Source organism: Ursus americanus, chromosome 24 (genome assembly GCF_024610735.1).
Source record: "Ursus americanus isolate L20-20 chromosome 24, mUrsAme1.1.p, whole genome shotgun sequence".
In the NCBI taxonomy this organism is placed as follows: domain Eukaryota; kingdom Metazoa; phylum Chordata; class Mammalia; order Carnivora; family Ursidae; genus Ursus; species Ursus americanus.
The window spans coordinates 36,240,855-36,254,229 of NC_142150.1; the positions used below are offsets into that span (position 1 = coordinate 36,240,855).

At 40.7% G+C, this 13,375-nt stretch overlaps 1 protein-coding gene and 1 non-coding gene across 2 annotated transcripts; both read right to left on the reverse strand.

Moving 5' to 3' along the window:
- Positions 1–952: 952 nt before the first annotated feature.
- Positions 953–1,055, reverse strand: LOC123785371 (U6 spliceosomal RNA). Its single transcript, XR_006777620.1, has one exon. It is a non-coding gene; the product is annotated as a U6 spliceosomal RNA (small nuclear RNA).
- A 4,319-nt stretch (positions 1,056–5,374) lies between these two features.
- LOC123785345 (olfactory receptor 10V1) lies at positions 5,375–6,304 on the reverse strand. The gene has a single exon (XM_045787078.1). The coding sequence runs from the start codon at positions 6,302–6,304 to the stop codon at positions 5,375–5,377; it is 930 nt and encodes a 309-aa protein (XP_045643034.1).
- Between the last annotated feature and the right edge of the window lie 7,071 nt (positions 6,305–13,375).

The following is a 13,375-nucleotide window of genomic DNA, read 5'->3' on the forward strand; positions in this document are numbered from 1 at the left end:
GGACTCTAAGAAGACTCCATAGCACAGACTTGGTCGGAAGAGGAATGGCCACATTCACCCGAGAGCGTCTGGGGAATCAAGGAGTCCCCACTGACGGGGTTTTTGCCTTCGGAACCACACCTCATCTGCTAGACTTCCAGCAGAAAACAGATGCCTCACACTACAGGCGCCTCTTTCTATGGGTTACTCAGTTTTAATTCATGTCTTGAGGGAGCGCATCTGATTGGTGGAAACTAAACGCATCTTGAAGTGCTAGGGAGTCTGGGAGTTTGTAGGTTTTTAGGTCCTTAAGTATAAGAAGACTCACCAGATGGTGGATGAAACAGATTGTGTGCACACCACGTTGCCAGATCCTCTGGAGCTGCACACCGACCTCAAACGGCAAAGGCCTGGTACCGTACCCTGGGGAGGAGGGCTGTCTAACTGGACTGACAAATTAAAGACCAGAAAGTTGTCCCCATCAGTCAAACACATGGAGAAGATTCAAGATTTTAATTTAGAATTAACGCACACACAGACACACAGACCCGTAGCCAGTTACCTGCTGTTCCCAAGGCTATCGTGCTCAAGTCTTTTAATTTTTTTTACATATTTTTTATTGAGATATAATTGACATATAACATATTAGTTTCAGGTGTATGACATAATGATTTGATATTTGTATATATATTATAAAATGATCATCACAACAAGTCTAGTTAACATCTGTCACCACAGTTACAAGGTTTTTTCTTGTGATGAGAACTTTTAAGATCTCTTCTCTTAGCGACTATCAAATGTGCAAGACAGTATTGTTAACTACGGTCACCATGTGGTTCATTACATCTCCAGGACTTCTTTATTCCATAACCAGAAGTTTATACCTTTTAACCCACTTCAGCCTTTTTGCCCACCCCCCCACTGGCAATAATGAAAACATTCTCTGTGTCTATGAGTTCAGTCTTTTGTTTTTAAAAATACAGAAACCTTCATGAATTTGCATGTCATCCTTGTGCAGGCACCGTGCTAATCTCCGTATCGTTCCAGTTTTAGTACCTGTGCTGTGAAGTGACCACTCATTGCTTTTCAAATAATGAGAAGGTCATATGGCAACATCTGACTTTTAAAGGCCTCAGAATGAAACCGCCTTGGGGGGGGGTGTTTCCCAAGTCAGAGGCCCACAGAACTCCAGCCCTTGGACTTTCTCCTATTTGGGAGAAGACAAGGGTACCTGCTCTCCCATTTGGTCATGCCCATGTGTCTCATTTTCACTTCCTGATTGAGAAGCAGCTAAAAATCTATTACCATGGGGTAAAAGCACCACAGAAGCCTGTCCAAGGTGAGGAGAAACGGCCTGTGCGTTGATAGAAGTGAATAGAACACAAGAGAATTAATGAATCAAAGTCAGTGCTTTCGGATATCTTAGATATTAACAAGTTTAATCCCCTTTTTTTTCTAGATACTGGGACGAAGCCTTGAAGGATGAACGTGGCTTTCCCAGCTTACCACTCCTAGAAACCATGTCTCCATGTCTCCTGGATCTCCGTCCCGTGATGCTTCTTCCAGAGCAGCATGGTAGATTCTCTGCTGCCCCACCCACTCCCTGCTGCCTGTTGCCATAACTCGTAACTCCTCTTATCTTTCACACCCCCACAGGTTCCTCAGACATCCTGCTTTCCTCTGTCAGCCCTATCCCCATGTCCTCACCTGATTTGCTTTTCTAGTGTCTTCCTACTCACCTTTTTTTTTTATTTTTAAAGATTTTATTTATCTGAGAGAGAGAAAGAGAGAGAGAGAGCACAAGCAGGGGGAGTGGCAGAGGTAGATGGAGAAGCAGGCTGAGCAGGGAGCCTGATGAGGGGCTCGATCCCAGGACCCTGGGATCATGACCTGAGCCGAAGGCAGATGCTTAACCGACTGACCCACCCAGTACCCCTCATCTTTTCTTCATGATCCTCTTTCCTCTGCTTCCAAACACTACAACACTGTAAAAGGATGAAAGAAACATGAGAGGCTGTTTGGGACTTTCTTCTGGGTGTGATTGCATAGTATGCCTGTCCCTTCAGCTCTTTATTTTTGGAGTAAAGAGCAATAGCATCAATAGCATCCACTCTGCAGCAAATGGAAGTTACAAATTCTCAAAATTTTTCTATGAATGATGGCAGTTTAAAAATATTCTTGCTAAAATTGGGTTAAATATAGCAAAGTCTATGATGTTCTTTTAATATGCAGTAATAATAGCTACCCACTTCCTTCAAACGGACATTTTATAGTTTCCATTTGTATTTTTTTATTATCTGTAAGTCTTAGGGAACATAAGACTTATAGATATAGAATCAAATAAAACATTAAAAAATAGTAATAGCCATACATGTTTCAAAAAAGTTTTTAATAAGAATGTACATTTATCAGTAACATTAAAAAAATCTGGAAACCAGAAAAGAATTATCTCCGAAGGGAGTCCTGTTCAATTCCACAAATATTTATGGAGTACCACCACTGCTAAAGGAGCAGCAAAGGATACAAATCGTAGCCAAAGGGTAGAACACAATCCCTTTGTTTAAGAACATACAGTTTTTATGAGCAGCAAGACACCCTCTCTAGATGTAATTTATCTCTTGATAGTAAATCAGCAGAGTCTAATAAATAAAGTCTAGCCACTGCACTAGATGCTGGGAATTCAAAGATGAACGGCATACTCTCCCTTCCGAGGGCACTCACAACTATTGTTTCTTTTCCCATTAAGATGAAGATATAAAAGAAATTTATGAACTACTGGTGGGTTTCAAAAGAGTAAGATAGCCATCTCAATGCGAATCCCTAGTAAAATTCTGGAAACGCGTGATTGACTAGATAATTCATAGGCATTTTGAAAAGCCTGGTGATTACTAAGAAGAGCCCGTCTAAAGTGATCCAAGATCAATCATGCCAAAAATACTTTCCTTTTAACATAAGGCTTTTCAATGGTTAGATTTATATCAGTATTGTAGTGTATCTTGGTCATATGAAAAGATTTGATAGGCTTTCCATGATATTCTTCTTGGAAAGATGGTTTATTACAGATTGGATGGTGAATTGGTTATCTTTTGATGCAAAATATACCATTTCAAACTTAATGACTCACAGTATCAATCATTTTATTTGCCCACGTTTCTGTGGGTCAGCATTTTAGGCTAGTTGGGCTGGGCAGTTCTGTTGGAGTCACTAATGTGACTGCAAGCATCTGGCAGCTCAGCTGCAGTTGGTCAAGGGAACCTTCTTGATGGCCTATTTCTAGGTGTCATCCTAGCCCCGACTTCTTCATGTGGCAGTCACAAGGCAGCAAGAGGGGACAGACACCGAAGGGTAAGTTTAAGCCTCTGCTTGCAATATATTTGCTAATGTCCCATTGGCCAAAGCAAGTCACATAGCCATGGGGGAAGGGGGACACCCAGAGGGATGGATCCACTTGGGGGAGGTCATAATTGTGACAGTGTACCACTGATGGTATTAACTGAGCATATTTCTAGCTAGTTGGACAACAATTCCTGGAGGACTACCATAGATACGCACTTGCTGTATTCTAGTTTGAATATTGGTTAATGATTTGGACAAAGGAAATGAAATGTGATTGTAATTTTAATCATGCCCCAAAACTATGATGAATAAAATCCTGTAGATAACTGTGGCAGTTTGGATCATTTATCCCAAATCAATAAAAAAAAACCCAATATATCAGTGTTAAATGAAAAGTCCTACAGGGGCGCCTGGGTGGCTCAGTTGGTTAAGTCTCGGACTCTTGATTTTGGCTCAGGTCATGATCTCAGGGTCGTGAGATTGAGCCCTGTGTTGGGCTCTGCACCGGGTGTGAAGCCTGCTTATGATTCTCTCTCTCCCTCTCCCTCTGCCCTTCTGCGCCCAGCCCCACTCATGCATGGGCCCTCACTCTAAAAAAAAAAAAAAGTCTTACATGTATGTTAGTAAAATAAATTGTGGCCAGGCAGAATTGAAAGTCAAATGAAATGATACAGAGATTTTATCTGATACCAAATTTATGAGAGGCTGAAGTGATCAAGGTGAATTGATAGAAACGTAGTCCATAGGTCATGAAAAGTAACAGCTCCCCAGAACAAAATATGCCCAGTGCATTGTGTTTATTTCTGGGTGAAAATCTGTAGAACGATATGGAGTTAGGAAAATGTAGAAGGTGACTGGTGTGAGAGCATTTAAATATGATCTCCTGAAGAGAAAACTTAATAATGTTCTAAGTATTTGCTCTAGAGAATTCGCTCTAGAGAAAAGAGGGCTAAAGACTTAAAGAAGATACAAAATCTGCGCCAATACCTGAGGGAACTGTCAGGGAGAAGAAAGCTCTAGAGGGTCAAAATAGGATCAGTGGGAAGAAGTTGCTTGTAGATGGACTTTAGCTCGAACAGGTGTGTGGGACTTTAACAACCGGAGTTGTCCAGCAAGGAATGTGGTGTCTTACAAGTGAATGATCTCTCTCCTTGGAAGCTCAAGAAGAGTCTGAAAAACTGACATGCTGTAGAAGGGATTCGTGAGGAGTCAAGATTCAACGAGGCCCACTTCTTTCCCCATATTTTCACTTATTACATTAAATAACATTTTCCTCCATTATTATTACCCTTTTTATTGCTGGGGTGCTCTTTAAGAGTTAAGAACAGAATTTTTCATTTTGGTTAACAAAACAAAAACATGTAAAAAAGAAAATAAAAGAGAAAAGAAAAAAGAAAAAGTCTCCCTTCCTTTGGCCAACTGCAAATCCTCCTCTCTGTCTCCCCCCCCCCCATTCAGGGCCTCCTTGACCAATATTATTGAAGATAGCTTAGTCTTTGGATTTTTTAAAAATTTATTTATTATTTATTTTATTTAGAGAGGGAGAGATAGAGGGAGGGAGGGGAGGTACAGAGAGAGGGAGAGGGAGAATCTTAAGCAGGCTCCATGTTGCGGGCTCAGTCTCATCACCCTGAGATCATGACCTGAGCCAAAATCAAGAGTCAGACGCTCAAATAACTGAGCCACTTAGGTGCCCTGAGATTTTTAAATACTTGTGTTCTCATCCTGGATATATCTTTTTAAAGTTATTTTGGTTTCCTTTTCTAAAACATGAAGACTATGGTATTTTCTATGGGCTAAGTAAGATAACCCATATAAAGTGCTAGTATATAGCGGGTGATTCTCCTCCATCCATGCTCAGGGCATCAGGCTGCCCTCCATGATACAGCTTTATTTCAATTACACAGTAGCATTCGTCTCCTCCAGTCATCCTAGAATAGTGCGCCATGCCTCAGTTTGCTGAGGACATTCCTGGCTCGTGCTGTCCCAGCATAGTTATTAACAGCATCCCCGTTCACTCTCAAGCATCCGATTTCGACAAGTCATGGGATCATCCTACCTAGAATTTCCTCAGTGCCCTCCTTAGGGCATCTTTCAGTTCCTTGTTCCTTATACTGTAGATCAGGGGGTTTAGAATGGGAGTGATGAAGGTGTAGACCACGGACACCACCCGGCCCATCTCAGGAGAGTAGCTGGAACTGGGGGACAAGTATATGAAGCTGGTGCAGCCGTACTGCAGGAGGACCACTAAGATGTGAGAGGAGCAGGTGGAGAAGGCTCGGTGGCGTCCTTCCGCCGACCGGATCCGTAAAATGGCTGCCACGATGAAGACATAGGAGATGGAGATTAATGAGAGGGGGATGCTTAGGACGACGAAGCTGATGAGGTACAGGGCAGTCTCGTGAACGTGTGTGTCTGCACAGGCCAGGCGCATGACTGCAGGCATGTCGCAGTAGAAGTGGTAGATCTCGTTGTTGTTGCAGAATGGGAGATGGAAGATTAAAATAGTCAGTGGCAGCGACAGCAGGAACCCCAGCGCCAGGGACCCTACCATCAGCTCCACACACAAGGGCCAGCTCATGATGCGGGTGTATCTTAGAGGGTAACAGATTGCCACGAACCGGTCATAAGCCATGACCGCAAGCAGGACACAATCAGCTCCACCCAAGAAGACGAAGAAAAACATCTGGGTCCCACATCCAGGGATGGAAACAGGAGTTTTGCCCATTGAAAGGAGGTTTGCCAAGGCCAGTGGGGCAATGGCAGACGTATAGAAGATTTCCAGAACGGCCAGGTTAGCCAGGAAGAAGTACATGGGGACGTGGAGGGAGTGGTTGGTCTGGACAAGGACCGCAACTGTGGTGTTTCCACTGAGGCTGGTCAAGTACATCACCAGGAAGGCCACAAAAATCCCCACCTGGATCTCAGGGTCAGCTGAGAATGGACGAAAGAAGAACTGTATCTTTGCAGTTTTATTGATTCCTTCCATGGGTAGTGTATTTGATCTGGAAAAAGGAAAGATGACCTGCGTCTCTAGGCACCTCCCATACAATATGATGTATTTGCACCCCCCTGTTCGGCGTTAGAGCACTTTTTGAGGTACCTCAGCGATTACGTGCACACTTGCATGTCAGTGCAGATCTGGGAATGTTATAATTTACACGTTTGCCACCCCTCACCTTTCCTCCTCTACCCTCAAGTACCGAAGCCCGAGAAATCCTCAGTGGTGGGGATTTGGATGCTCTTTGCTTTGATTTCAGTGCCTAGCACAGTGCCCAATATAAAAAGCTTTCCAAGGGGTATTTGCTAAATGAATTAATGAGTAAAGTCAATTTAAAGTTCAAAGTTGCAAAATAGATAAAATAGGATTTTGATTCATTATGTGAAACTTGAAACACAAACGTCCCAGGAAAGTTTCATTTGATGGATGTTATAACTTAAAGAGAACTATAGAATTGCTACACTGATAAAGCAGCACAAACTGCCATTTAAGTCAACACTGAGAGATGTGATTGACTTACCCGCTGCCTCTCCTTTACCCAATTTGTTCCTAAATACTCATCATTTTTCCTACAAAAATTTCTCATATATATTGCTTTGGTCCTTTCCCACTGCCCCAGTCAGTCCTATCCGTTGTTATCTTACGTTTGGGTTCTTGTGATAGCCTCCTATCTCTTCTCCCGTTTTCCTTCCTCTTCCCTTCATCGTCTGTCCTGCTCTCCATGATCACATCATCCATCTGCTTTAGTGCCTTCCTGTTGCTTACACGACAACCTTCGTGCTCCTCTGCTGCTTATTCCAGCCTTTCTTGGACCTGACTGTTTGAACCTAATCCCACTGTGGCCCCAGTTATCCCTGTCGTGTACCATATGGTCTACTCATTCATTGGCCTCTTCCCCATCATTCTCCTTCCTGTTTCACATACTTCTGTTCTCTGTCCAGTTAGAAATCTCATCTTCTCTCTTTTGCCTCATCCAAACCCTGCCCAGCTTTCAAATTCTAGGTCATGTTCTTTTATGATGTCTTCCCAGACCACTCCAGTTTAAATCTCTCTCTCCTTTCTCCGAAATTCTGTGTTGCTCAGTGTTATGATTTTAATGCTATTACACTGTCTTCTTCTGTGTCTATTGGTTCTGTCCCAAATTATATTCTAGGTTCCCTGAGGACAGGGTCTCTTATGACAAATTGTCATTTATTCCATGTTAAGTGCTAGGCATGGTGAAAAATGATTTATGTGCATTTGTTCACTTATTCCACAAAACTACTTTGGAAGCCTGTGCTATTATCACACCATTTTACAGATGAAGACACAGGCTTAAAGAGGTTAGGAAATGTTTTGAAGTCACACAGGTAGAAAGTGGGAGAGCCAGGATTTGAGCACAGTCTACTTGACCATAGAACTCTTATGCTTAATCTAGGTTCATACTATACTGCCTCTCTCTATACTATTTAATATTTCCTAAGTGGCTTTGTTATTTGATGATATTTCAGCTGTATGTAGAACTTTAGATGGTCTATGGTAAAAAGAGCACCTAAGATCTGAGACCAAAAATGTTAGATTACATTATTTTCAGACTTAAGAGAGGCATAATTACAATCGAGACTATTGTTTTATCTAGTAAATCCTGCCCCTAACAATGCAACAGAATCTCCCTCGTTTCTTTTATTTTTTAAAGATTTATTTGAAAGAGAGCGAGAGCATGAGCGGGAGGGACAGAGGGAGAGGGAGAGAATCTTAGCAGACGCCACACTGAGCATGGATCCCCATGCGGGGCTCTATCTCACGACCCCGAGATCATGACCCGAAGATCACCACCTGAGCCAAAACCAAGAGTCGAATGCTTAACCGACTGTGCCATCCAGGTGCCCCCCCTTCTTTCTTTTATAAGTAGCAGGGAGAAAGGGTTTGGTTAAAAACTATGCTATTTCGGTGAAGATGGAGGGAGAGTGGCTTAATTCATCCTACATGAGAGAGAGCATGGGAACAAAGACAAGGTCCTTTGCGACCCAGGACCTAGGGTCCTGAGTGATGCTCAAAGAGTTTTCATAGGAGCCTACAATTTTAACGTCCTGCCTTCTGGTGGCCAAGAGTCTAGTCCCAAAACGAACACAAGAGTTTTGGGTTGAACCAAACCAATGCAGGTGATACAAATGAATAAGTCATTTCATAAGGACAGCTAGAGATGAAAAGTCCCAATGGTACCATCTGTTCATTTTTTTTTCTCAGTTACCACCTCCTTGGGCACAGAAGTCCACTCAACCTCTTGGGCATAAGTCCACCTGATCTCCTCAAAGCTCTTGTGTCTAAATGCAATGCATAGGCTGCATTGGCTTCATTTTATTACAAGGTCTAGAAAAGGGAAGAGGAAATCAAATGTAGAGAAGTACTATGAAATCCAGGGTTCTGAATAAGAAATTGGAGTACCACATTATCCAGCCTACTATTAGCTCTTCTCTTCATTTCTTCATGGAAAATTTCCCCACTCATTGCAATCTCTTCATTGCAACAAGATGAAGATATGTTAGGTTCTATTTGGAAGCTATATCAACTTTAGGTTATATGAAGTGCTTTCATTATTGCAAAGAAGAAACCAACTAGACATGTTTCAAAGATGGTCTGGAACTTTCAGATATTCCTTCTATATGATGCCAAAATATGGAAGCAAATGTCGGGGACTGTGCAAACCAATGACTGAATGCTCTGCTGACAGTTCTTTATATAAATCTGGAGTGACGGTGGTGATTGTTTGGATCTGGGCATGCGTTCTAAACCAGAATGTGTATATTCTAGAGTCTACAGGGTACAAAACTGTGTCCAGGACAAAATCAAGTCGCAGGATCAACATGGTGCAGCTTTCTTAAAAGGCCAATTTTAACTTGAAGATTTTTTTGAAAATTATTTCGTATAAAAAAAAGTGGAGATGTATACGTAGAGGAAGTTCTGCATGAATTTTGGGGGATAAAAACAGAGTATTTCCAAGAGATTTCTTTCTTGGGGTTGTTCACCAAGTCCTTAATATAAATTGTCTCTCCTACTGATTAATTAGTACTTAAGTAGAAAAGTTTTAGATGTACTGTTAGACCACGAATTGGCTATTACCCAATGAAAAATAATTTTCCGAACTTCCCAAACGTACAATCCTGATTTGGAACAGTTCCTCCCTTACTATTCCAAAGAAAACAACTAAAGAAGTAGTCAACATTTTCTAAGATAAGTATGGCTCAGAGAAAATGCCCATGGGATAGCTAGTCTTTGGGAACATGGTTTATCATCTCCTGAGACTGTTTACCATCATGCAATGAAGAACATGGCTCCATGAGTTCTTTGTCCTTCATGTAATTCCTGTCCAAGTTGACTAGTGGCCACAGAAGGTCACAGATGCCCACAAAATCAGAACTCTGCCAGGTTATCACGTCCATCGCTTCCAAAGAGATTGCCTGACTTGCCCAAGGTTGCACGGGTGGGTCCTTTTTTAATTTATCATTTAAATATACAAGGTACTTGAGGGGATGCAAAGATGATTGAGATGCCGTCTCCTCTGTGGAGTCACAGGGACAAGGCTGTTGGCCAGATTTTCCCTTCTTCTTGTTCTGTTTAAAACACTTGCATTCTCCCTTGTCAGTTTCACTCAATTTAAATTGTAGACAACATTTATAACAAGGGGAGAAAAGGTGGTTAAAACGTGGTCTTTTAACTAAGTTTCATTATACAACCAAACAATCTTAGGACAATGCATATATAAAAGAAGCATATAAGTTGGGGGAGATGATGCTTCCAAGAAAGATGGTAGAAAGTAGGCTATGTTGGAATAAACGATGTGTACTCAAATTCCAGCTTTGCTACTTACTAGTTTTGTGATCTTGTTAAGTCCGTTGCCCTCTCTAAGATCCCATTTGTTCAGAATAACACCTCACTTCTTTACAAGGCTGCTGTGAGGTGAAAATGAAACGATGTCCATACGAGAACCTACTGGAATGCCTGGCACATATTAACTGCTCAATAAAATATATTGATTCATTGATTCCTTCCATTAACTTGAGACCGAAACAGATTTAAATTGCTGAGTGGGTAGAATGCCTGGCAGGTCTATCTAATATTTTCTGGGAAAGATTTTATGTCACATCCAGTTCCACTTTTAGTTTTCTATGTCACCTTATATTACAGAGTCCCTCTGTAAACAGAATGAAGAATGGCCACTATCTCATAAATTAGTTGAGAGTTTATATACAATGTGTTGACTTTAGGTATACTTGGCCTAATTGATGTACATGGCATATCTATTAGCACAAAGCTGGACTCACCTGAATAGGAAGATAAAATCTTAACTTGGGAGTGTTGATTGTGGGAAGAACAGAGAAGGAAGAACAACGTTAACCACCATACACAGGGCAAAAGCCCCGTTTGGAACACAGGTGTCTGTGGCTTTTGGAGATACTCATGCCAGCTGTAAGGTCTATTCATACCTATTCAAAGAAAATGTTCCGACATCAGATGTATCCAAACAAAAGATATATTTGTCCTTACAAAACATTCTTGAATAACATTTTCTATATGTTTGAGTATATATGAATTTCATATATGAATTATGAATTCATAAATATCATTCATAAAATGAAATTTAAATTTTGTATGCATCTATACATCTGAAGAGATTAGGTGTCTGAAGAGTGTTCCTTACTTTCTGGAAGAGACTTCTGTGAGAACTTTCCGGCAGCAGCATCTGGCAGGAAGGAGCTCCAATGTGGTATCTATCGCTTTATTGCTAACATGTTGAATCATATGGAATTTGTTTCTGAAAGCCCATAATGGTAGCATATAGGCAATTTCACATGGTTAAACATAATACTTTTACAAACATATTTTGAATATTTCAAATGAAATATTCAGGCATTTGACAAAAAGTTATTCTTCTACTTCATACCAGTGGGCAATATTTATTGGGCACTCGTACACAGGCATATCTCTCTTTTTAGAATAATGTTTTTTGAAAAATTGCATATAATTAGAATTATTTTTATATGCATCAAGGGGATTCTTGATGTGAAGGAAACTTCTAGTCATTCCTTTCATAATAGAAGTAGATGTTTCCTAATTCTTCAGCTTCTATGAGTTTGAAGTTTGGAATGATGGATATTTTTAAACTGGAGAAAGCCTTAAAAGTACTGACATCTTTTTGTTTCAGTGCTCGTTAGCATTGGACTCTTAAACTGATCTAGAGTATGATTCCTTGACCATTTCAGACAGAGCCTCCTCCTTGCCATTCATCAGTCTGAAGAGCGTGAATTTGACAGTATGCATTCTTGAGTCCCCCTTAAACCGTCTGGTATAAAACATTGGTTCTGAGCAGGAATTGGACTTTGACTCTTTCTGTGAAAAGTTCCATCCTTAGTTTCTCTTCCCTGACCAGTGCCTACCACAAGGCTTGGCCTAGTTACAAGCTAGGGATTTTCCTAATCTTCTCAAATCTGGAGTCTGGGAGGAGATTCTTACCTTATACCGGGCTCGTGTGGAATGCAAGCCATTGCAGATTTACTTGGATCCTTTGCTAAACACTGAGGGCCCCAGAGTCTGCCCCTAGGTCCTTCTGTCCTCAGAGTATCCCTGGGCAGGTATGCAGACCACCCCTGGGCGGGTATGCAGACCACTTCTAGATTCACATATCTCATTGATTCAGGGCATTATGTTAAACACTTCTGAAACTCAACCTGATTCCTATCTAATCAACTCTTAGATTAAAGGCATGTTCCGTCCTGCCTTTTTCTTCTTCGTGTAAGGTAACCTCTGGGCTTTACTCACTACATCCCTGTAGCCTAAAACCTACCTTTGAAGTTCCCCTGACATTCAGACTCAAAATTATCATCGGGTAAGGACATTCATAACTAATCTGGCTAAAGGGACATTCTTGGTCCCCTGAGATGAGTGGGGTCTGCCTGGGAAGCATAAAGCAACAAGATTAAATACAGTGTTCCTTAAGAATTAAAATTGCATCAGGATTATTCCACTGGTACATCTTCCCTGGGGATTATCAGTAACTTGTTGATAAGTTCAGTGATGAGGTCAGCTGAGGGTAAGAAAAATTATTTTCACTTGATTTACCTTGAAATCATGTTTTTAAAACGTTAATTTCTACATGCAGCATTATTCTTTCTTTCTTTCTTTCTTTCTTTCTTTCTTTCTTTCTTTCTTTCTTTCTTTCTTTCTTTCTTTCAGGGGGTAGGATGTATTCTGCAATATCCCCTGCTCTCTTTACTTATGGAAAATTAATTCCTCCTAATTTTACTTTATATTTCTGATATTCCTTCTTCGTCTACTTTGCTGGCTTCTTCTCTTTTCCTAATTTCCACTCCAGCTGGCTCGCAGTCCTAGATCCTCTTTTCTTTTTACTTTTTTTGCGAATGATTCAATTTAGTTGTTTGGCTTTAAATACAAGCAACAGGCTGATAATTCTCAAATGTGTTATTTCCAGCAAATCTTGTCCCTGAACTTCAGACTGGTATATTCACGTCTATTTGACATTTCTGTTGGATCACTGTTAAGTATCTTCTATTTCATATACCCAACACCAAACTCTTCACTCACCACCAACTTGGGTATTTTGTATGAGCCATTCAAATCCTGACGGTAATATTTGTTGAGATTAATGAACGCTGATGCTTCAATCAATTTCATCCAAAGACATGGTTTTGTTTCAGTGTTCCCTGGAGAAATTAGGGACCATCTAGAGCTTTTTTCTTTTTAAAAAGGTCATTCATGAAATTATGGAATGAAAAGGGATTTAAGAGGTCATCTAACAGTTACCATCTCCCATCCCCATATCTCAAAGTCCCTTCGAGATTATTAATGGAGTTTCCAAGGTAATTTTAATATTTCAAAAACCCTAACATATGTCATACATTTTCCTGGGATGATTTTATATTATTATTGTTATTATTACTTATGTTTTTATTTATTTAAAAGATAGAGTTGGGGGGGCACCTGGGTGGCTCAGTCCATTAAGTGTCCAACTCTTTTTTTTTTTTAAGATTTTATTTATTTATTTGACAGAGATAGAGACAGCCA

What these genes read in the sequence shown, in the direction of transcription:
- LOC123785345 (XM_045787078.1), bottom strand. Translation starts at nt 6,304, where the DNA reads ATGGAAGGAATCAATAAAACTGCAAAGATACAGTTCTTCTTTCGTCCA.